At 45.0% G+C, this 25,627-nt stretch overlaps 3 protein-coding genes across 3 annotated transcripts; 2 read left to right on the plus strand and 1 right to left on the minus strand.

The window, feature by feature from the left end:
* The first annotated feature begins 1,217 nt into the window (after positions 1–1,217).
* Positions 1,218–1,903, plus strand: LOC125515888 (histone H3.2). The gene has a single exon (XM_048681380.1). It carries the CDS (start codon positions 1,284–1,286, stop codon positions 1,692–1,694), a length of 411 nt encoding a protein of 136 aa, XP_048537337.1. The 5' UTR covers positions 1,218–1,283; the 3' UTR covers positions 1,695–1,903.
* Positions 1,904–7,376: 5,473 nt separating this feature from the next.
* Positions 7,377–7,923, minus strand: LOC125515891 (histone H4). The gene has a single exon (XM_048681382.1). The coding sequence runs from the start codon at positions 7,855–7,857 to the stop codon at positions 7,546–7,548; it is 312 nt and encodes a 103-aa protein (XP_048537339.1). The 5' UTR covers positions 7,858–7,923; the 3' UTR covers positions 7,377–7,545.
* Positions 7,924–9,329: 1,406 nt separating this feature from the next.
* On the plus strand, positions 9,330–13,363 carry LOC125516483 (protein H2A.6-like). The gene is made up of 3 exons (XM_048681913.1): positions 9,330–9,349; positions 12,564–12,828; positions 12,935–13,363. Exons 1-3 carry the CDS (start codon positions 9,330–9,332, stop codon positions 13,202–13,204), a joined length of 555 nt encoding a protein of 184 aa, XP_048537870.1. The 3' UTR covers positions 13,205–13,363.
* The last annotated feature ends 12,264 nt before the right edge of the window (positions 13,364–25,627 follow it).

The raw sequence follows: 25,627 nt of genomic DNA on the forward strand, positions 1-25,627 counted from the left end.
CCCAAGACAAGTTGGTACATACACATATTCACATAACTTTCGCTAGTGGCTGCGGCAGTCATATTGGACGATATGGGGCGGGAATGACCAGAATCGGTGCAAATCAGGCAGCGGCGGAGCGAGCTCGACGATGGCCGTGGGGGTCATGGCGGTGGCTATCCTAGTGGTGGGGTGGCTACGGGGCTAAGGGTGGGTCGGGCAATCGCGACAGTGATGTGCGGCGGCGAGTTTTCTCCAGAATCGGCGTGAAGTGAAGGCCGGTCGGGCAATGCGGAAATTTCACCTCATCAGTTGGCTTCGCATTGCCGCGTTTTGCTTTCGTGGCAGCAATTAGAGGTGCTTGAAATTTGGAGCGATTGATGCTAACTTTTGGGATTGTTCTAACATTTTTTGGGCACCAAATATGAATAGGGAATTTTCAACTTAAAAATAGGAATAGAGAATTTGTTGAGGACGCGGCTAATTAATATGCACCCGGGCTCAGGGGATGAACAATAGAATCGCAAAAATATGAAACAAATTAAAAAAAATCTTGTTTTGCATGCTGATGCTCTTGCGCGTGATGCCCGTGCAAAATTTGATGAAGTTTGGACATTCGAGGAGGTGGCAGAAAAAGAAACTCCAGGTGTTTGAGGAACATTTAAAAAAGACATTGTTCACAACCAATTTTCTCGCTTTTGCCATAAGCTTTTCGAATTTCCAAACACCTCGAAATTTTGCAGGGACATCACGCATACAAGCATCTTGGATGAAAAATAATAATCTGATTCTGTGAATTGTCTGCAATTTTTTTATTTTACTATTCACCATTTTGAGCATTGTTTGAATTATCGGTTTGTTGAGCAGTATTTTCGGCCCACACTATCTCGAACGACAGTTTTTTGGGCACATCCGTTTTACTAGAATTGGTGATATCCGTTAATTTCTCAAAAAAAAAGGTGATATCCCTAAAAAAACTACAATTGGTAATGATCTTGCACCTGCGCCGGCTACCAACCAACCAATCGAAAAAGCAGCTAACCAATGGGAACGCAGAAGCCCTCACGCCACGGATCACTCCCCCACGATCCGCGTGACACCAAATCCTCACCGTCCACTCCCCGCGGATCCAACGCTCCAAGCCCACCTCCCCTTCCCGAAACACCAGAGCGCCGAAAACGCTCGCCCGCGCCCACCCGCCGCCCACGCCTCTCCTCGTTAAAACGCTCCCCGAATCGGCTCCATTCTCCATCCACTCCAATCCCCAATCCCCAATCTCCCAGCCAATCCACCAAGCAAACCCGATGGCCCGCACGAAGCAGACGGCGAGGAAGTCCACCGGCGGCAAGGCGCCGCGGAAGCAGCTGGCCACCAAGGCGGCGCGCAAGTCGGCGCCGGCCACCGGCGGCGTCAAGAAGCCGCACCGCTTCCGCCCGGGCACCGTGGCGCTCCGGGAGATCCGCAAGTACCAGAAGAGCACGGAGCTGCTCATCCGCAAGCTGCCCTTCCAGCGCCTCGTCCGGGAGATCGCGCAGGACTTCAAGACCGACCTCCGCTTCCAGAGCTCCGCCGTCTCCGCGCTGCAGGAGGCCGCCGAGGCGTACCTCGTCGGGCTCTTCGAGGACACCAACCTCTGCGCCATCCACGCCAAGCGCGTCACCATCATGCCCAAGGACATCCAGCTCGCAAGACGCATCCGGGGCGAGAGGGCCTAGGATAGTGTCTGCTTCTTTCGCAGTGTCTGTGCGCTGATCTTCAGGTGTAGAGGTGTTGTTGTCAGCTTCTTCTTCTCAGCATGTGTTGCGTGGTGAACTGATCTGCTGTCAGTGGTAGGAAGATCCCTCGCTCCGGCTAATGTGATGTTGGATGTGTCTGATGTTACCATCTTGTTGTCATCAGCAATCTGAATGAAAGTTGGCTGTCAGATCTCTCTCCATTTTGTGTTCTTCTGACGCATTTTGTTGTTCGTAATCCTGAAATGTCAATGAATGGTTTCTTTGCTGGATCGAAGGTGATTGTCGAAGTTTGTTCCATCTGATGTCATACGTACTTTGGTTACTACCCTGTCATGCTAATGTCACATTCCATTATACTTTGAAGGTCAGTGGTTTGATATTTTTGTTTGTCTACTGAACTTTCTGAAATTCGTTGCAGTGTTGCTGCCTACTGAACGTCACTGGCTTGTCAACATAGTCAGTCCTACAGCATGTCTTGGGTGTTAGTCTGAACCATTGCATTTGCTGCATTTCATCACTAGTGCTCATTATTCATTGGTGGCTTTGTCAGTAATGGTTTTGGGCAGCTTCTTTCTATTGATATAACTTGCTTGTTGCATCTCTGCCGAGATTGATTATCTTTCGGCTTGTAGACTTTGTACTAGGAGTAGTATTTAGCAAAGCTATTAGTCGCTGGCTTGCAACTTTGCTAGCAAGGCCTGTGCTAATATGTCTTGCTACTTATGCCTTCTTGATGGTTATTTCATAATCTGTGCTGCACCCGCTTCCACCTGTCCTTTGGTAGTTGGCTTTTGCATTGTGCTGTAACTTGGGGGTGTTTTGTGTTTCCATTGCTGGCATGCTGTGTTGTCCCTCGTGCTGTATGGTTTTCCTCATAAATGAGATCAAGGATTTCGACCCTGTTTCTCTTATAAATTGGATCAATATTTTCTTTGAATGAGATCAAATTCTGGTGGGGATTTCTCCCCTGGGTGACAGATTTTCTTAAATTTTCCTCACTATAAACTGCAGTGTAATTGACATGTTTCATCAATTGTTATGCTAATCTTTGATTATAATCCTCAAGCCCAGCAGAAGAAAGTCCTACATTTCGTCCGGACAAATGCTCGATAAATGACACTATGGCGCATCAGATCCAATGGTTAATCCCACTGGATAGATTTCTCGCTGAAAACATTTCCAAAATTGCCTGGTTTCAGCTTCAGTGAATGTCTCGGCCGTGTCAGTTTTCAGAATTGCTGCAAATGGTGCTAATGAATCTGATGAACGTGAATGATGTTCATATGCGCTTCAGTTCAGTTCAATCTGTTCCCTGCTCATGTGCTGTATAATCGCGAAGCTGCTGTCTTGGGAGCCTTAACTTAAGAAGGTGTCTTCTTAGTGATGTTGCTCCGAACCATTTCAGGTAGCTATATGTATCACACCGTTCAGTATGCTCCTGCTCACTTAATTCAGGCACGCGTAGAAAGGAAGAGAATGGAATGGATCACTGTCTCTTCTTTGGCTGTCATGACTTTGGTAATCAAGAACTACGATTATGTCTTGGCTGTGTCCATTTTCAGCACTATTTTTGCTACATTAATCTATTAGGTAACGAAGTAGTTTTTATCAAACAAAAAGGATAACGAAATAGTTAAATTTTATGATTTACATAGTTTTCCCCTAAAACTACTTCATACAAGTTGATGCAAGATATGCTTTCCTGTCAGATACTTGACTTCTCCTGGCATTTGGCGATGCTTCCGCCATTGATCTTAACAGTAGATCAAGCAGTTATCTCTTACTACTAAACTGGGGTGCTTGCTTATGTCTTAAACATACATTAACTTTCACTACTATGACATTCTCATCCCATATAGGCAGCCTTGTAGTTGTGTGAAAACTGCAATCAGTTTCCTTTCTAAATACAAGCAGATTCATAAAGGCGTGTCTATGATAAAGAAACTTGAGCAGTATGTGCTTGTCTCCTCATTTTAATATCCAGGTTTTTTTCCCTTTGAGGTGCACCATCAGAATTCAGAGGCTAACTGGTGATAGCAAGACACATAGTCTCATTTTATTCCAGAAAAATGAAGATCGTGGCAAGAAAATGCTATATGACATTCGGCTTCAAATTATGGCTATTTGATTTGCTGTAAAATGCTGTAGTGAAACACTATGCTCCATCAGCGATGGCCCATATCCTGATATTGCCCTCGGTGATGAAATGCCATATAAGAGCCCACACTATAGTACACAAATTGAGAAAGAGCCTCTGCGTTGTTCTTTTTCTTGCTGATCCTGAAGAAGAAGCCATCAATAGTAATAGGAAGGATCGACGGAGGCAGCATGGTATCTTCTCAGACCTTCGCGCTATTAAGCGCTAGCTTTTCATTTCATACCGAGTGTTCCGTTTCCGACGTCTCCTAATCTCAAGCTATAACCTGATCAAATTTATTCTGTTGCTTTGCTGATAATTGGTGGTGAAGGCGTTGAATCCCAATGACTCTTAGGAGTGGAGGCAACACACTTGATCTGTGGTCATATACAAATTTCTTCTACGGATGGTTGGGCAATAAAAATATATGCTGAAATGACAAGTGATGCACAGAGGGATGCACTAGATCTCTAGTGGTATATGAATGGCTAGTTGTGCAAGATGTGGTTGCTGGAACCATTTATCTTCTATCAATGTCACGCTCACTCACACGCAACTACTTCAAACATGAGTGCATCTAATGCCGTCAACCTGCGGTAGTTCGGTCCTCACATGTCACCTTCTTACAGACACAAGTTATAAGAACTAAAAGAGAAGACAATAACCAGTATAACGAGGTTGAGTAAGAAAAGAAAAATCATGTGTGTAAAAGAGCCTAGAGTTCTTGAGTTCAAGACCCATTGCTACAATTTAAAATGAAATAGTGTAATCCTCTTTCAGCCCTGATTTAGGTTTGAGAATGCCACACATGAGGGGGAGTATTCAAGTACACCTTTCTCCGTAAGTTTGAGCTTTAGGGTAAACTGATTGGTCATTGGTGCATGCAATTTTACAGTGAATCCTAACTCTGGAGACATTTTTTAACAAATTTACATTTTATCTGAAACAAATCTAATCACCTCACTGATTTGTTTATAGATGACCAGGAAACATTGGACACAATGATTGAAACAGTGTCCATCAGTTGCAACCGAAACATTTCACACCTAATTATCATGGAAGGAAATTCTCGAGTAGATGGAAACAGCTTGCTGCTACGAATGAACCAAAAAGAAAAGTTTCTAGTAGGTCAAAAACAGTTTTGCTGGAAGCAAATTCTACTTCCGTTAGATGCAAATTTTCATTTGTATGGAAACACCATGTGAAAATAAATCACAAGATATTTGCTAGATTAATTAGTTAAAAATTATTTTTACATAATTAAATAGTTAAATTTTACGATTTACATGATTTTCCTTTTAAAGAATACATGTAAGAGTGTGCAAGAGACGTATTTTACAGCAGATACTTGGTTTCCTCCGGCACTTGGCAGTGCTTCTGCCGTTGATCTTGACATTAGGTAAGTCGTTGTCCCTTGCTACTTAACGGGTGCTTGTGTCTCTTACACATAAAAAAAAACTTTCACTTCTCTGCCAGTATCATTGTATCAACTGCATTCAGTTTTCTTTCTACATTAACACAAGCAGCTTCATAAGGTGTCTTTACGAAAATAAAACAATAAGCAGCATGTGCTTGTCTCCTCAGTTTAAGATCCAAGGTGTTTTTTCCGGCTAGTAACAACAAGACACAAAACGCCGTTTATTCCAGAAAACTGAATACCATGGCAGAAATAGGTATTCAGAAGGACACTCGCCTTGAAATTTGAGTTGATGGGAAATACTGGAGTGAAACACTATACTTTATCGGCGACATTAAGAGTAATCTGGGTTAAATGTCCATATTGCCCTCGTAACTCAGAAGCCACATATATGAGAAGAGGAAAACATGTCCCAGTAGCAAAATTGCAGCTGACAAAGTAGCACAAGATGATTGTGATTTTTTTTTTCTCGCGTTAGTACAGGTTACTCAGCTTTATGTTGACCAATTGGCAATTCTACAACCATTTGACTGAACTAAAACTGAGCCATCTGCAGAGTTTTAGAACACAGATGAGCACTGATGAAAAAACACTTAATTTCAGAGAACGTTTTTGCATAACCAGCAAAAATTAGAATAACATGAGGATCACTCCCGGATCCATTTTCATCATGAAGCACAGAAGCAGTACTGAAAATATTACAGAAACAGAATCATGATACATTAAACCCTCAAAGATAACATCTGGTAGGATCAAAATAGTCTGCAAACTGTAGCTCCTCTTCAGAAAAAGAGATGGTGGCCTTCTCGTGAACTTGATGTAGATCTTCTCCTAGAGATAACGTCTACAGTAGGATCTAAACAGTTGGCAAACTGGACCACACACCGCCTTGGTGGTATAGGTCTTCTCCTGAACTTGAGCAAGCGCTTGTGGGTTTGCAGGTGAAGAAGGCCAGCGGTAGCTGTCCAATGTTCATGTAGGGCTGCAGAGGAGCTGGGTAGCAGCAGCGATCTTCACATCAGATAGTAGTATGTTCAAACGAGCACAATCTGCCACCACCCTCCCAAATGGGAGTTGATCAGGGTAGACAGACCGCATGAAATGCAATGAAGGCAGGATGGAATCGCCAACTTGTTTTGACCGTGCTGCATGGTACCATGAGTTTTTCAGGAATTTCGTCACCCATTCAGCAAAAAGTCTAAACAAAAATTAGTGAAAAATCATCATCAACTTTCTTGCTGCGAAAATTAGTATGCAACAAGTTGGTGATGGCCAGAAGGTACAAACATATCGAGAGATGCGGCCAAGATCATTGCATTCATATTCATCACCTTCCACTAGCCACACAGACCGATGGAACAAGAACACAAGCATTCAGACGGTCGATTGCTTGTGTTCTTGATGAATCAGTCATACAGTCGATTGATTTTCCTCCCATCGAATGTTCCTGATTTTTTTATTTTTGACATGGGATATTTAGCAGCAATCAATCAAATGTGGTTTGCTTCCCTAAAAATTATGTTCTGCTTCGGCGCATCACCTTTTGTTCAACCAAAAAAAAGCACAAAATAGCAGTGTGAAAAGCTTGTGAATCTAAAAGTAAAGTGGGTGATAAATGTGAGGAGGAAAATCCATGAGAAAGTTTTTATTTCTTAAGATAACCCATAAGATGATTACTATTCAGATGTTAGCCAACTCAGAGAAGCCTTGAGCACACCTCATCAGAGAGGAGAAAAACGTGTCCCGGTAGCAAAGTAGCAGGTGACAAATTTAATACGTACTGCAGATTAGCCAGCTTTTATGTTCAGAAGAGGCGTTGCAATCTGCTGCTGTTTACATCCCACATGTCTGATGCCTTGATAAGCGCTCGTGGGGTTGAGATTGGCCTGCAGGAGCTGGGTGGCAGCAGCGATATTCGTATCCCCGACTGTACGACCAACGAGCTGGAATGACTTTGGACCTCCGGCCGCCGCGTGGTATGAATTTTTTGGAGCCCATTCAGCAAGAAAAATCGAAGCGAAAATTACTGAAAGAGTCAACATCGACGTTCTTGCTGATAAATTTCAGAATGTACGGGAACAAACCAGAAGGTACAATCATAGCGAGATGCAGTACAACTTCCATTGAATTCAGATTCATTTCTTGCAAGAACCAACAAGTCCATTACATTCAGATCCATCGCCATCCACTAACTACACAGACCGATGGAACAGCAACGCACGCACGCACTCAGAAACGAAACCATAGCAGATGGAGATTGGAGCAGCGGGCGCAGGTCAGCCGCCGAAGCCGTAGAGGGTTCGCCCCTGTCGCTTGAGGGCGTAGACGACGTCCATGGCGGTGACGGTCTTGCGGCGGGCGTGCTCCGTGTAGGTGACGGCGTCGCGAATGACGTTCTCCAGGAAGATCTTGAGCACGCCGCGGGTCTCCTCGTAGATGAGCCCCGAGATGCGCTTCACACCGCCACGGCGAGCCAGACGGCGGATGGCGGGCTTGGTGATGCCCTGGATGTTGTCGCGTAGCACCTTCCGGTGGCGCTTGGCGCCGCCCTTGCCTAGCCCCTTCCCTCCCTTGCCGCGGCCGGACATGGTTGATGGAGTTGACTGAGATGGAAATGGAGGAGGAGCTGTGGTGGCGGCGGCTGCTGGTGCTGAGAGTGGGGAGGAACGGAAGGGGGATTTAACAAGGGAGGAGTGGGCAGCCTGCCGTTGGATCAGCACGGGATTGGACGGTCAGGATGGCGATCCGCGAGAGAGACGACGCGGATCGGTGACGTGGCTCTCAATTTTCATCGTCCCATGAGGCGGGAGGCGCTGAGAGGAATTGGAATTTCCCGGTTCCAAGCGAGAGTCCTGTTCCTATGTAGCACTAGGCACTATAGCAGCTTAGGTAATTTAGAAAGAAAATTGTGATAAATGTTCACGATATTTAACCTTTTCACATGTTTTCGAAAAAATGTTTGAGCTTTTTAAACTATATTCATGATGATTTTTAAGAAGTGCTCACATATTTTAAAAGCATTCTCGTGCATTTTTAAAAATGATAGTGAAATTTAAGCGGGGTGTACTTTAAATTTAAAAAGTTATTCACAAATTTTTTATGCATACAATTTAAAATGTATTCTTCTATGTACCAAAATTGTCCACGTATTTGAAAAAAAATGTTCACAAAGATTATTAATGTTCAAACATTTTTTAGAATACTTTATATCTAAAAAAAGTAAAAAATAAAAATTCTAAGAAAACGAAAGATGGAATAAAAGTTAAATAAAAATATAAGAAATTAACCGGGAAAAATTAAGATAGATTAAACTACAAAATAAAAAAATCTAGAGAGGATATACCGAAAAGAGAAAGCCAAAAAGGAAAATAAAATTAGGACATCATTGCCAAAGAAAAAAAAACATGAAGTGAACAAGTGGCCCGTGTGGTGCCGCTATGAGCATCATAATGCCATTGTCCACAATAATCGGCATGTGCTAGTTACAACCAACATCGATAGGTGAGACACAAAGGGTCGTACACACACCACTCGCGCCGGCCTGCAGTTGGGCACGTGGACTCAACAGTCCTCCACAACTAGGCGTCGCGCAAGACCTCACTAGCGAAGTGGATGGGACATTGCATGAGGAGCTCCTACCAGGAAGGAGCGTGCTCGGGTGCCGCCGCTAGCCTGGTGTCAGCATCCTGCTTGTGGGGCGCATAGAGAGGTCTCGTCGATCTGGGGCGAGATAGGCAAGACCGATGATCTCGACCTGGTCACCTCTTCCCTCTCCACCACAAGGACCACGCTCACGACATGGGGGCGGGTGCGATGTACAACATCATAAGCTCCTTGGGCCTTAGCACTACAAGGATCGGCAGGGAGGACCGATATTGCTTTAGATCTTAAAATGCCTGCTCGGCCTTCGGGGTCCACTTGAAAGGGTCCAATCTCTTGAGGACTTTGAACAAACGGAGACCCTCCTCCCTGAGTTTGGAGATGAATCACCCTAGAGCCACCATGTAGTCCGACAAAACATTGTACTTCCTTGAGACGCATCAGCGAGCGCCTCTGGTTGATGGCGTCACTCTTCTCAAGGTTAGCCTTGATACCCTTGCTTGACACGAGGAATCCGATGAGCTTCCTGGAGGGCATGCAAAAATGCACTTCTCGGGCTTCAACTTCACGCACATTTGTTGGAGGTCGTCGATGATAAAGTATGCTATGGTCAAGGTAGCGGCGTGCATGGGAGCTACGAGTGGTGCGGCGGTGGGAATGTCGGCAGGTGCCCCAAGAGAACCTCTGGCGGGTTGTTGCTCCACATCCCCATCCTCATGATCGACCATATTCTCTTTAGACAGTTAAGCCCAAATAAAGAGACAAAACTCTTACACCAACTGAAAGGATCAAGACGTTGAATAGGGGGGCGGGGGTGAATAGGAGAGTACAAATTTTGAGCTTTCTTGGGCAATGCAACTTCTCTAAATATGCAACTAGGTGAGAACAACATGTATGGAAGGCAAGCACAAATCAAAGTATGGTAGGTAACAATCTAATTAATGAACGGGACAACAAGCATACAAAGCAAGTAAAGGTGTAGGAAAGTATTAACCACAAGTGAATCGAGGACATGAATTTTATCCCAATGTCCACACTCTTTGCACAATGCTAATCTCTATTAGGGAGGTGACAAAACCAAAACTCTGAAGCACCACCAAGTGTCTCACCACGTTCTCCCTTCGAGTCATCCCCAACGAACGGGCCTCAAATTACGCGGGGTTGGTCTGAAAGGCGACCATGACACCTTTACAAACTTCCCGGAGCACATAAGAAGCAAGGAAGCTTTTGGGCCTTGACTCCTAATCGTCTAGGAGCCCAATCACCAAGAGTAACAACTATTGATGAAGAAGAGTGGGGAAGAATTGGTTTTGTGGAAGTGTAGATTGGGGTCTTGCTTTCTCAAATCCTAAAGTACCAACAAGTTTGGATGGAGGGATTAAGAATATTGAGCAAATAAAGGTGTAGCAATGGTGGAAGAAGGGGCTTTACATAGTTGAACCTAAAAATGTAACTGTTGATAGCCAGGAGAGCCCATGTGCACGGGCGATACCCATGTGCCCGGGGCCCTTGTGCACGTACGAACCCATGTGCACGGGCGATACCCATGTGCCCGGGGCCCTTGTGCACGTACGAACCCATGTGCACGGGATGTCCAGAGAATTTCAGACCTAGCCTCGTGTGCACGGAGACAAGAAGCCTGTGTGCACACAAATTTCCCCTAGATCCCCGTGCGCACATGGTAGGCTGTTTTGGACACAAATAAGGTGGACTTTGGCAATAATTTGGTGGATAAACATGAGAAGGCTGGTGTATGTGGTTTTCCATGTTTCCACACTTTTCATCCAAGCATCTCGACCCCTCTTATCAGCACAATTGTCCTATGACTGAAAGAAACCAAGAAAAAACTTTGAGTCGATGGAAAACCACACATTTCCCTTTTTGAAGTGGGGTCCGCCATCTCCTTAAAATAACATCTAAGGACCAATTACCTGAGATAAACTTAATAATTTTCATTAGTCACACTATAATCACATAATCATCACATCAAAATACCATTTAAAGACAAATGCACTTTCACCAAAGACGTGTTGCGTGCCGCACGGTGAGCCGAAGCGTGCAACATTGCCAGCCACACGATTCCGATGGTTTTCCACTCAATTCCAACCAGTACCTACAACCAAACAACAAAATTAGAATTCAAGGTCATTTCAATAAGTGGCGGAGCCAGGAAAGTGTGATGGGGGGGGGGGCGAGTGATGCTAAAACATGTTGGGGAGAACCAAATCTTAGAAAAATGAGTGTTTAGCATCAAATAACCAGTAATGATGTAATGTTCATAAGCAAACTAGCATGAAATCCCTGTTATTAGGCTAGTCATAGTGGGAGTAACTTAGCTAGTAACATAGCGCACTTCGAGAAAATTATACTTATGTGACAAGTAATTAATGAGAGATAGTAACATTTACTGTAATATAGCGCTTCTCAAGACAAGATGAGTCTACGAGCTAATAAATAAAGCCATCTATGATACTACTATTATGTTACTTTGCATTATAAAGATAATAACTTAGACTAGTGTCATTTGCATGACACTAGTCTAAGTTACTTCCCACTATGACCAGCCTTAGGCTAGTCATAGTGGGAGTAACTTACCTAGTAACATAACACATCTCGAGACAAGTTTGCTTATGTGGCACCTAGTTAATGAGGAGAGAGGTGTTTGAAGTAACATATTATGTTACCATCACATAGCGCTTCCCAAGAAATGTTGAGTGTATAAGCTAATAAATGCAACCATATATGATACTATTTCTATGACACTTTGCACTATGAAAGTAGTAACATAGACTATGACACTAGTCTAAGTTACTCCCCACTATGACCAGCCTTGCATCTCCAACAGTTGTAAGATAGGTGTTGGTAAATTTGTCACCTAGGACATAGTGATGATGTGTCATGTATTAAATATGGAGAGAGAGCAAAGTTGTATGTAGATTAACCAACAACCTTTGCACAAGCTTCAAGGTGAAATAGAGAGCAGTCACATTTAATTTCTCACCATCTATTGAATAGCTTACATACAACCCATTGGAGTAGTTGTATGAAAGCTTGTTGGTTGATGACATGGACACTTTACCAACAAGACTTACATACAATCTGTTGGAGATGCCCTTAGGGGGGCCTGCTGGTCCCCCTGCCTCCACCACTGATTTCAATACATAGGTCAATTTAATTACAAACCAAATTCAATTCCAAGCCTCAGAGGGTGCTTGGATCCAAGGGACTATTTTTAGTCTGACTAAAAATAGTCTCTTTTAGAGGCTAAAGTTCCAAGCACTCCTGACTAAAGAGAGACTAGGACTAGTCTTGAGGCTAAAATTTTTTAGTCATAGGAAACCTACTAAAATATGTATTAGCCCTCTCTCTCATCATTTAATGCCTTTCCTTTAACACATGCGAGTTCTGAATTGGACGGTTTGGAGGATAATAAATGCTCAATAACTTGATTTTAGTCTTTTTAGTATTTGGATTCAAGCATGTGTGAGGCTAGTAAGTTTTAGTCCCACTACTTTTAGTCATGCGACTCTCATCCCACCCATCAACGACGAAGTTGATGAGGTGTGTTGTATAGCAAATCCCCGCGCTCTGATCGGTCCATCAAGTGCTCCCACGGATCGCTCCCCCTCGAGCGAAGCTCCCGTCTCCAATAAAAGCCGCGCCACCGGCGCCGTTCAAACCCACAAACTCATAGAGCAGCGCGCATCACCCCCGATCCAGCACCCCTGTTCCCCACACCTCGAGAGGGACACCCCGTCGCCGGAGAAGCAGCAAGAAGAAGATGGCCGGAAGGAAAGGGCGGCGAGAGGAAGAAGGCGGTGACCCGCTCTGTGAAGGCCGGGCTCCAGTTCCCCGTGGGCCGCATCGGGCGCTACCTCAAGAAGGGCCGCTACGCCCAGCGCGTCGGCTCCGGCGCCCCCGTCTACCTCGCCGCCGTCCTCGAGTACCTCGCCGCCGAGGTAGCCGCAGATCTTCGCTCGCTGCCCTCGAGCCTCTGTTCTGCTGCTCTGTTCCTCTTGTGCTTGACAGTTAACTGATTCCGTTCTTGGTTGATATGAATCGCAGGTCCTGGAGCTGGCCGGCAACGCGGCCAAGGACAACAAGAAGACGCGCATCATCCCGCGCCACCTGCTGCTCGCCGTCCGCAACGACCAGGAGCTCGGCAGGCTGCTCGCCGGCGTCACCATCGCCCACGGCGGCGTCATCCCCAACATCAACTCCGTGCTGCTCCCCAAGAAGTCCCCCGCCGCCGCCGAGAAGGAGTCCACCAAGTCGCCCAAGAAGAAGACCGCCGCCAAGTCCCCCAAGAAGAAGACCGCAGCCACCAAGGAGTAGCCGTCCCCATCCCCAAGTCTAGCCAGTGCGTACTCTGTTCCATTTCTCATGGACAACATGAGTAGTCTGTAGGTAGTTGCCCTTTCGTCAGATTCGTCGAGCAAGAGCGCCATTGTATCTCTGATTTCATGTGGGAATCTTAGTAATTCTCTTGTTCTACGTATGGCTGTCCGCAATTGATCTTGTGAATGCTTGCCACCTGCTGAACGTTTGCTACTGGTACTAAATAAGTTTCATCTGTACGAAATTCTCTCTTCTATGTCTGAAAATTTCCCTTGCTCTTTGCTCACTGAAACAGGGTACTCAATTTCAGCCACTCGTCTTATGTTCCTATCAAGCCGCAGGAAACTGAATCTCTGCTATATGACGGTGGCGCTAAATAGACAAGGAAAAGTTGGAAGGTAATGAGCAAGATTCTTCAGAAGTCTTGCAGAAAAACATGTCAAATTATAGCTTGACAATGCTCAAAATATTCTTGCAGACCACAAACCTGAGGAACATTTGGCTGCTATGCAAACAAAAACTAAGCTAACTAGCCAGATGAGGTACTACTTATTTTGGATTCACCTATGGCAGAAACATATGTTAGTAAGGGCAGATTAAACAGAGTTGATTTTGTTTCTGCGGACAATGTTTCTTTCTTCCTCTTCCTCTTTTTTTTTGGGTTGCAAAAGTCATTCAGTTTTGTTTCTGCATCAACACATGCCACATCTTCATAATTAAGGGATTGTTTAGCTATATATAGAGTCGCGGAGGGTAAAACAGTACTACTTCCAGGCAGCTTACAACCTTCTGAATGTAATCCCAGTGAAATAATTCATGTCGAAACAGAACACAAACTTTCCGCATCCTCAGCGACAAACAAAAGTCCAACACAACGCGCATCTTGGGCATTCTGGTAACAACACAAGGGTAATGAGAACAACTGTGTGTGTGTGTGTGTTGATCATGGTACAAACTCAATCCATAATACCATCACTGCAGCATCGCTATCTTTTTGACACACAAATTTATATCTAATAGTACGAACCCAAGCGTATGCACACACACGCAAAAAAAGAAGTGATGCACACACGCAAAAAAAGAAGTAACATCACAGGACAAAGCTTAAGCAGAGATTACAAGTTGCGATCTCGACCAGACACAACATAGGACATAAGACTTCAGCTTGCCTCAGCGTTTGCAAGCATAAATGTAAGGGGAGATTAACAGACAGGCCAATGCAAATCATTAATCCAAATAAGTCATGGTGTCTTCATGCCAGCTGACTAATGTCTATAGAAGACCTGCATAGCATATAAACTGGATGAACCTACAGCAGAAAAGCCATTTCTGCATCTGCCACAGGAATGTAATTCCAGACTCCTGCAGAGCAATCAATTTCATCAGTCAAACCAATTTATACAGGTCATTCATCCGAAAGCTATTAAAGTTACATCACCCAATTTATGTACAACTCAAACAGTAAATGTTGGCTTCATTAGTATTGTGGACTTCTACCAGAACCTCCAAATTTGGATCCTCTCAGCATTAACACAATGCCAACAATACAAACATAGAGAACCAATAGGTGATTTGTAGAACAGTGCGTTGTTTAAAGAACCCCATCAAAGTCCAATTCTGAACAGGCTAGCTTATCAAATCATTTAAAACATTTTTGTTTTGTTTTGATATGCATATGAGGGGTCATGGGGTAGAAAAGGAGAAACGTCTTGTTTCCAGCTCATAGTCATACTTGTCTTATCAGTAGATACACCAGTAGAAACCTGAATAAGGGACCGTGCAACGTGCATCATCTTATTAGTAGACACACTCCAATTTATATTCTATAATATGCCATTTTTTCTAAATCTGTACAGCATCAAAACAATAGTTTGGCCAACACTTTTAATGATAAATCTCTACTTTTAATGGACGAGTTGGTTTTTTTTGTCTGGTTTTTTTTTGTCTCATGTCCCATCACCCTCCCACTAAAAACCAAATCAATTTCCACAACCCTTACTCTGCTTTTTCCATCTTGGCACTTGTATTTCCCCATTATCGTACGATTCTTTCCATCTTGGGGTAAAGATCTCTGTCTTACTGATTTTCATTCAAATAATCAAGCGTGGATGTGGCCTACACTTCCCAAAACACAAAACAATCATGCCAAAAATCTTAACTTTCCTTGCTTAGACCCACACTTTCCAAATCACAAAACAGTCTAAAATCTTTCCTTGCGGTCCGGGCTAGCGTGAGAGACTCATAGATGGCAGGCGGCCACTCGATAACCTCTCATCGCTCGTCCCCGCTCGACGTTGACCCCTTCCCGCTCCTCTTCTCCGTAGCCGAAAAATTGTGACTCATAGATCAGTCTCCCTCCCAGTAACCCTAGCCGCCGCTTATCTCCCCTCCCATGGCCGCAGTTGCACGCCATCCCTTTCCCCTTCGATCGACGTGAGCAGTGCAAGTCCAATGAAGAGTTGCACAGGGGTCAGCTGGAGGTGCTCCTGCCGTTCTGCGTGTCGAAGAACCGGCGGCGGCGGCGTCCTGCATCAATGGTGCGACGAGGAATCAGAGGAGATATGGGAGGAGGAAGGAGGGAACCGAAAAGGGGCTCACCGACGTGGCGGCGTTCGCCGGAGGTTGGCTGGCAGCGGGTTCCCACAGCAATGGCGGCGCGCGCGTGGCGCCCTGCGCCCTCCCTGGTGGCGCTAGCAGCAAGGAGGAGGAGGCGTTAGAGCTGCTGGTCCCTTGGGAGAGCTGACCTCGACGTCAACTTCTACTTCACGTAGTACAACACTCTGTACCAGAGAAGGTGCGTGATGCAAATGCCTTCTCCTTCACTCTGGTTTGTCAGTTTCATCTCATCGTACTGTTGTGATATCCACATTGTGGGTTAGCTTACATCACATATTAGACGTAGGATTTGTGGGAACTGGCTCAACCCTCTAGGGGTGTCCTATCACATATATTTATAATGATACATGATACATATTACACAGTTGGGCTATGTTACAAAGTCTAACACCCTCCCTCAATCTCAACTCACTCCTGATGCATCTAGGAGGTTGAGATTGCGCCTACAGACCTCAAACATGGGAGAAGGTAGAGGCTTGGTGAAGATGTCGGCAAGTTGATCCTTTGAGGAGATAAACTTGATCTGTAGTAGCTTCTGTGCAACACGTTCCCTCACAAAATGATAGTCAATCTCAATGTGCTTGGTTCGTGCATGGAACACCGGGTTTGTCGAAAGAAACGTAGCACCGATGTTGTCACACCAAAGAACTGGAGGATGTGACTGGGAGATTCCCAGCTCTCGAAGCAAAGACTCAATCCAGATAAGCTCAGCAGTCGCATTGGCAACTGCTTTGTACTCAGCCTCTGTGCTGCTGCGAGAAACAGTGGCTTGCTTGCGCGCACTCCAGGCGATCAAATTAGGACCCAGAAATACAGCATGTCCCCCCGTGGATCGCCTGTCATCTGGACACCCAGCCCAATCAGCATCTGAGAATGCAGAGAGAACAGTAGAGGAACTAGGTCGCAGATGAAGACCATAGGAGACAGTGAGACGCACATAACGAAGAACACGCTTCACAGCAGACCAGTGCACATCTGTAGGAGCATGAAGATACTGACATACCCTGTTAACCGCAAATGAAAGATCATGACGGGTGATAGTCAGATACTGCAAGCCACCAACAATACTCCGATACTCCGTAGCATCCGTAGAAGAAAGAGGAGAACCAGCAGTGGCCGAGAGCTTATCCGTAGAGGACATGGGCGAGGGTGATGGCTTACACTTGAGCATACCAGCACGGCGCAAGAGATCAAGGGAGTACTTTTTCTGGGTGAGAGCCAAGCTGCCACGAGACTGATGTGCAACCTCAATGCCCAGAAAGAAGTGTAGCTGTCCCAAGTCTTTAACCGCAAAATCTCTGCCAAGAGCAGTCACAAGAGCATCAGCAGCCGTGACAGAAGAACTGACCAGAATAATATCGTCCACGTACACAAGCAAATACACAGTCAGACTGGGGCGCTGAAATAAGAACAGCGAACTGTCAGCTGTCGACGGAACGAATCCATGAGTACGAAGAGCCGAAGCAAGACGAGCATGCCAGGCACGAGGTGCCTGTTTCAGTCCGTAGAGCGCCTTCGTCAAACGACAGAGATGATGAGGCTGATCTGGATCAACAAACCCTGGTGGCTGCTGCATGTAAACCTCCTCTTCAAGCAACCCATAGAGAAAAGCATTCTGCACATCAAGCTGTCGAAGAGACCAACCACGAGAGACTGCAAGAGACAAAAGAAGCCGGATGGTAGTAGGTTTAACAACCGGGTTGAACGTGTCCTCGTAGTCCAGACCCTGTCGCTGCTTAAACCCTCTAGCCACGAGACGCGCCTTGTAGCGCTCAATAGACCCGTCCGCATGTCTCTTGACTTTGAAAACCCACTTCGAATCAATAACGTTGACACGAGGCGGAGGAGGAACCAATGTCCATGTCTCATTATGAAGAAGAGCGTTGTACTCTTGCTCCATAGCTGCCCGCCAGTGAGGAATACTCATAGCAACCTCATAGTGGCGTGGTTCATCAGTGGGATCTGCAACAGAATGAGCAAGACAGGTAGCCAAATATGTGACAGTACCATCATGACGCTGCTTGGGCTGGACAATACCGCTGCGGCTTCGAGTATGCGGGCGTTGCGGTGCAACGGGAATGGGAGCCGGCGGCGCCAACATGGGAGAGGATGACGGTAGAGCGGGCGACGGGAGCCTAGGCGAGGACTCAGGCGAGTCGACGGTAGGCCCAGCCGACCCAGGCGAAAGGGGCGGCAGGGACATACGAGCGGTCGACGAAGGCGACGACGGAGGCGAGTCCAGGCGTGGAGGCGGGGACGGAGACCGCTCGAGCCGCCCAGGGGAGAGCGGCGGGGTCATGGGCCACGCCTCAACTGTCGTGGACCGTGCCTCGGATGACACCAGCCCAGTGTCGGAGACCAGCGCCGGTCCAGTTGCATGGACGGGCACGGCGCCAGAGGCGGGGTCGACGACGGGTGCATGCACGTGCACTGACCGGTCAACATGCGCGACAGGAGTTGTATCCGGAAGAAGTTCCAGGCGAGCACCACGTCCAACACCTGCACCATGGTGAGGTAACAACACAGGCGAGTATGCAACATCTTCAAATTGGCCAAGCATAAGAGGAGATGAATGCATAGATGGTGGTGTGGAAGGTTGCTGCGGCATGGAGAAAAAGGGGAAGACGTTCTCATCAAAGACAACATCACGAGATATATAGACACGATTTGTTGGCACATGAAGGCACTTGTAGCCTTTATGAAGAGAGCTATAACCTAGAAACACACATTTCTTAGACCGAAATTCAAGCTTTCTAGAATTATAGGGACGAAGATGAGGCCAACAAGCACACCCGAACACCTTAAAGAAGGTATAATCAGGAATTTCATGTAAAAGGAGCTCAATAGGAGTTTTCATATTAATGATACGCGTAGGTAGACGATTAATAAGAAAACATGCTGTAGCAAAGGCATCACTCCAAAAACGAAAAGGTACAGACGCATGAGCCAGGAGTGTGAGTCCGGTCTCAACTATATGTCGATGCTTGCGCTCAACAGCGCCGTTCTGCTGATGTGTATGAGGACATGATAAACGATGAGAGATCCCAAGCTTATTAAAGAAAGCATTGAGGTTGCGATATTCGCCCCCCCAATCAGACTGGACATGAATAATCTTATGCTTGAGAAGACGTTCTACATGCACTTGAAACTGGATGAATATATCAAACACATCAGATTTTCGCTTAAGAAGATAAAGCCAGGTAAACCGACTATAGGCATCAATAAAGCTAACATAATAGTTGTGACCACTCACAGAAGTTTGAGCGGGACCCCACACATCAGAGAACACAAGTTCAAGAGGACTCATTACTTGACGAGTAGAAGAAACAAATGGTAACTGATGACTTTTGCCTTGTTGACAGGCATCACACACGGACATCTCCTTATTACTAGACTCAATAGGCAGCTCATGACGGTGAAGTATATGACGAACTATGGGAGTGGCAGGGTGACCAAGGCGAGAGTGCCACTGAGACGGCGACACACGAACACCACTGAAGACGCGCGGGGCGGATGAATCCTCCAAGCGGTATAAGCCATGGCTGAGATGACCACTAAGCAGAATTTCCCGGGTGGCTCGATCCTTAACAAAAAGATCAAACGGGTGAATTCACATAGGACATTGTTATCAAGAGTGAGTTTTGGAACAGATAACAGATTAAGAGTCACTGAGGGGACCCGTAAAATATTACGAAGATGAAGCTGCCTAGATGGATGACTAGTTAAGAGAGATGCTTGACCAACATGAGAGATGGGCATACCTACACCGTTGGCGGTGTTAACCTTGTCGGGACCGTAATATGGCTGATGGGTGGACAGCTTGGTGAGCTCGTTCGTCATATGATCCGTGGCGCCAGTGTCCATATACCATGCAGGATCAATCGGATATGATGATTTATAGCCGGGGTCGACGCGTGTATCCTTGCTCTTGGCAGCAACATGAGCAGCAGGAGGGCCAGAGTCCGCCATGGCAAACTGTCGCTCATTACCTTTTCCATCGTTGCCAATACCCAGGAAGCTCCTCTGAAACCTCTTGTGGCACCTGGAGGCGACATGCCCCTCACACCCGCAAAGCTGACAGCGTACAGGGCCTCCGCCCGAGGATGGCGCTGGCGGGTTGGTGACGCGGGCAGGGGGCGAAGACGCAGTGGAGCGCTGGCCACGCGAGGCCCAGAAGGCCGCGGGCTGGTCGGCGATGGAGTTGGTGGAGCGGCGAGCTTCGATGCGTTGCTCAGTGAAGAGCAGCCGGGAGAAGAGCTCGTGCGGCGGAAGTGGCGGCTTGGAGTTGTGGACGGCCTCAGCAAGGTTGTCGTAGTCCGCATCAAGGCCCTTAATCACATAGCCGGCGAACTCCTCATCACTCAATGGTCGACCGATAGAGGTCAATGTATCCGCGAGGACCTTGAGTTTGTTGAAGTATGTTGTGGCCGAGGAGTCCAGTTTCTTGACATCATCAAGCTTGCTGCGAAGAGCCATCGCGTGAGCAGTGGAGGTCTGGGCAAACGCATGTTCCAGAGTCGTCCACGCATCCAAGGAGGAGGTAGCAAAGAGACAAAGGCCAGCGACCCCGTATCCAAGGGAACCCTGGATGGCGGAGAGGATCGCTTGGTCCTGTTGCACCCACAGATGGTGCGCCGGGTTGATGGCCGGGCCGTGGATGATGTGAAGGACCTGCGGCGGACACGGCAGAGAGCCGTCGACATAGCCAAGGAGGGAGCGGCTGCGGAGCAGCGGTAGAACCTTGGCGCGCCAAAACATGTAGTTGTCCGGCGTGAGATGAGTCGTGATGAGGTTGTCGAAGTGGAACGGCCCGGAGTTCAGGGCAGCGTCGGTGGCAGCTACCGCGGAGACCGCCGGGGTTGGGGGTGTCACACCCGCACGCTGATCGTCAGAGCCCCCCGAGGCCGCCGGCATGATGGCGAGTGTCGGGGACGAGCCAGCGGTAGCCGCCGGTGGCGCGAACATCGCGGCGGGGGAGGCCGCCACGGTCGACGGCGCAGGAGACGGCGGGATCGGGGCGGAAAACAGCGAACCCACCGCCGCGGTGCCGAAGAAGTGCGGCGTCGGCGAGGCACCAGTGCGGGCAGGAAGATTCAGCAGGACGGCCAGCATTGCGGGTATGGTCCCGGAGCTGGCAGAGTTGGAGGCGGAAGCAGTCATTGCAGCGGCGACGGCGGCGGCCCTAGGGTTTGGGGCGCGGCGGCGGCGGCGGCTGAGACGGAGGTGGAGTAGGTCCTAGGTTTAGGCTGATACCATATTAGACGTAGGATTTGTGGGAACTGGCTCAACCCTCTAGGGGTGGCCTATCACATATATTTATAATGATACATGATACATATTACACAGTTGGGCTACGTTACAAAGTCTAACACACATAATTATGTCATAAGATGATTAGTCACGTGTAATTCTTTCTGTCATAGGAATCTCAAATTCACAGGTTTTTAATTTGTTGCTATGTTCAACTCAGTTATGGTGTTAAAATATTATTTTATTAACCATCATGCACTCGTCCTACTCCAGGACATAATGAGGCAAAGCCCAGACCATAATATTGCACCTGCTGTTGCTCATTTCTTGATTGTTTCTTTGGCAAAGTTTTGGACTGCGGGCTGCCTGCTGGCAAAACCCATCTGTTCCTAAAAGTAGTACTGGCAGCCTGCAGTATGCTATCCAATCACAAGCAATCCTTTGACGTTGCTATGCACTGTGGAACTTTATCTGGAGCTTAGTTTACTACTCCATCTGTTCCTAAATATATGAAGTTTTGGTAGTTCAAATTAAACTACCAAAATATCATACATTTAGGAACAGAGGGAGTATTTTAATCTTTTGTTGGTATACATTTAGAAATCAAGTCAGTCAGCTTCTTCAAGAAAGGGTCAATCTGCATATTCCCGGCTAACATCTGACGGAGTTTGGTCTGATACTCGTGAAACATAAATACCAAGTATGGGCAGTTACTATTTCTTTACGTTTTCAGTTTTTTTATCAAACACTATGGCTAACAGACTTCGTTTTTTTTGTTTGAAGTGTCAGATGATGCGAGGGTTGGGGCTAAAAGAGATACAGTTCTCCACAACCTTTGCCAAAAGGTTTGCTACGTTCAGACTTACATTATAATTATATTTGTCGGGTGATGCTTGGTTTGGTCTTGATAAAGAGAAAATTTTATGTTGTTATGAGTTTCCGTTGCTCTTCTCATCACTTTCTCTTTTACAAAATGTTGGCCTGTTTTTAGAATCATGCTCCACGTAGTATATAGTGCCTCTCAAAATTATGGTGCCATCTTATTTGTTTGACATACCAAATATTCTTCATTTAATAGGTTGGAACCAGATGTTAAGCACTCAGTTCCTACCTGTACTGATGCAAAGAAGCTTATGGAAGCCGGGAAAATCCGGATGGCTGAGGTATATAAATTTCGTATACCGTTTGTTCTAACTGACTTGTATACCTATTTAATATTTCAATGTATGAATTTTGCAAATTCTTGTTCATGCATTTCAAGGAACCCTAAATGAGGCCTATCCGCCTATGCACTATTTTCTTGAAGCTTTTTCCCTACTTCAACAGGTATAATACATCTATCTTAGCATGAGAATCCTCCGAACTTCTGTTATTTACTCCTGATCAATGCGTATTGCAGATCAATGGTCCCATGCACAAGGATGATGCGAACTATTATCGGTAACGTACAAACTTACTCATACATGATTTATTATTTGTATTTTCTTTTACCAGGAAATTTCATATGTTGAGATCCTAAACCCTCTTGAACACAATTTTCAGATTTGTGTTGACCATGCTTACTATAAATGTATTGTTTGAAATGTTTCTTAGATAAACCAGTACGAGAGACATTATTAAGAATATATTGCAATATCATATGTCTGTCTGCAAATATGCGAGTTACTATGAAGATGAGTAGATAAGAAGATTTCCTATGAAACGACATTCCTAATTGAAACAACTTATCTGCTTTGTTACTGTGAACGTATTAACAATTTCTTTTTGCGAACAAACTTCTATTGAAATCCTTCTCTTTATGCGTATTGTTTTGCCTCAAGTACCTTTGCTATGGTTTTGTACCATACGGGCGACCCAGCAAGAGCAATTGTGCAGCAACACAGAGAGCGTAACATAAATGAGCGATGCCTTGGTCTATACCGTCCAGATAGAGGCATGTACTTTGATTAAGTTTATTTGTGCTTGTTCTTTGTAATGGCCGTCGATTCATGTTGCCATTAAATGAACTTATTTTTCAATTTGAAACCAAAAATTGAAAAGCAAGAGTGGAAGGCCCAATTTCTTGGTTAAAAAGCAATAGCCTTTTGAAAATCTAACTTTGGATGTTACATTTATGAGTTGTCTACTTTTTTGTAGCAGTAGTTCTATCATGGGTTCAATCAAACCGAACTTGCGCTGCGACACATGTCCCGTACATTTCTGGTGCTGAGTTTAGCATTAGGTCCTGATCATCTAGATGTTGCAGCACCTCTTATAAATGTGGTGATGATGTACCAGGATGCGAGCAATATGAGTACTGCTCTTAGGTATCTTTAGGAAGCACTTAAGAATGATGAGTTCCTTTTAGGCCCAGGTCATGTTCAAACAACAGTTTGCAATCATGCTCTTGCCATTGTATTCAGCTGTATGGGTGCATACAAGCTTTCAGTTCAAGTAGAATGAAATAGGAGAAGTTTAAGGAAGAGGGCGGCTAATCATGTCTTTGTCTTAGTTTGATTTTCTAATATATATACACATTGTAGGTGTTCTTATTTATGTTTCTTGCTGTCACAAAAAACACTATCTTTGTTGTAGCAAAATAATAAGTTGTTGCATATTTTTTAGCTGTGCTGGTCTCGTCGCATCTAATAGAAAACATACAACTTATACATTCTGTAGGATGCATATCTTTTTCCCGGAAGTCGTACACTTAGAGAGATGATGGTAAGCCGGGGAACATTTATTTTTTTTAATTGCAGGTTTGCTCAGCAGTGTTGGTGACGTATGATATTTCCTAGGGGCAAGTTTAGATAGTATGCCTCTTTTTCAGATAGCTAAAGACAATTTTGCTGGCCCTTATTTCTTGGAGATCATCTCTTTTGTGTTGTGGAATATTTGGAAATAGGTGAATGCTTGGATTTTTTTTAAGGGAAGCAAGCATCTTTGTCTGGATGGCTCTGGTCACATAGAGTTAAACCAAAGTCCATTCTGAGTGCTTGGATTTCCTCTATGTCTTGAGCTCTTGATCCTTATACTATAATTTTCCTTTTTCTTTTAGGGGTATCCTCTACCCCTATGTAATTATGTAACTTTGTACATTCATCCCCTTTTCCCTCCTTCATTTTAGTGAAAATTACACAGTAGGGGGTTCCCCTACTGTTTGCCATCTTTTTTTTTGAAGAAACATCACTAAAAAGTCTTAACTTTTATTTCATTTAATTTCCTTAGTCATGTGTGGAAATGTTGGGAGGTTAAAGTTTATGCTCAGTTTACACACCGTGGAGGGAACCATGGCAGAGTCATAGAGGGGCATCCAGATAATGTGAGACACTCATTGTATATATGGTCACAAAATATATAACCAGGTTTTGTATACAATGCATGATGAGTATTCTATGTTGGACATTCATACATCTTCCACATGAAATTTTCATGCTAATTATATATATTGCTCGTGCAGCATGGTTATGAATTGAGAATGAAAATTTTACTATACTTGTAGAAGTACCATCCGGGCGAAGCAAAAGACAATATTCCCGACGTTTTATAGGAATTTGTCAAGCAACAAGTAGATCTTAGTTTATAGTAGATTCTCCCTCGGCAAAGAAATAAAAGAGAGTGTAGATCACAAAACGTTACGACGGGAGTAATTATTAGTGCTTTCTTTGTATACATCGTCAAATTACATTGTAAGTGGAGTGGATTTCAATTTTTTTTATACATGTGAAATTATATATTTATCACTCAGATGGAATACTATGGCGGGCTTCCACATTTGTAGGTGCAATCATAAAGGGAAAAAGCCCGTGGCAACGTGCGGGCGTTCTACTAGTGTTAGTAAAGATGCAGTTCATGATGAAAGTAAAATTTATGATGAATCTGGCCATTTTGATCATGCATTTAATATGAAGTATTGGACATTTAACATGACCAAATGTGGAGAAAATATACTGCCAACAAAACATAGCTACTACAAATAGTGATAATGCACATGCCAGTTAGACAAACATTGACAGATATTCTGAGAAAATATTTAAGCAAACCAGTTAGCATTAGAACAATCATCCATAAAACTGCAATAACTGCAAGCAAAATGATAAATAGTACTACCTCTGTTCCTAAATGTAAGACGTTTCTGCAGTTCAATTTGAACTGAAAAAAAATCTTACATTTAGGAACAGAGGGTGTAGTATTTACTGAAAGCATGCTCTTCAATTACTGTAGTAGTCATTATTTCACTAGGTACCGCAATGATCGCAAATATCATATCCAATGTGAAATGGGAAAATGGCATAGCTATAAATACATATAAATAAAGAAAGTATAAATCAAATGAGAGGGAACAACATACAAATCAAATTAGGACTTGATATATCCATAACCATGAAAATAACCAAATGCAATGTAGCAAATGGTAGAAGAAAAACAAAAGAGCCTCAATGAAGCACATGAAACATGATGTATTTAGTTATGTTACCACTAAACATGGCATCATTCTCATCTATGAGCAGGCACAAACATATGCACAAAAAGGGGAAGGGTCCTAAGTCATCAGTCAGCAGAGGAGCTAGAAGG

This window comes from Triticum urartu, chromosome 6, assembly GCF_003073215.2.
Source record: "Triticum urartu cultivar G1812 chromosome 6, Tu2.1, whole genome shotgun sequence".
Classification (NCBI taxonomy): domain Eukaryota; kingdom Viridiplantae; phylum Streptophyta; class Magnoliopsida; order Poales; family Poaceae; genus Triticum; species Triticum urartu.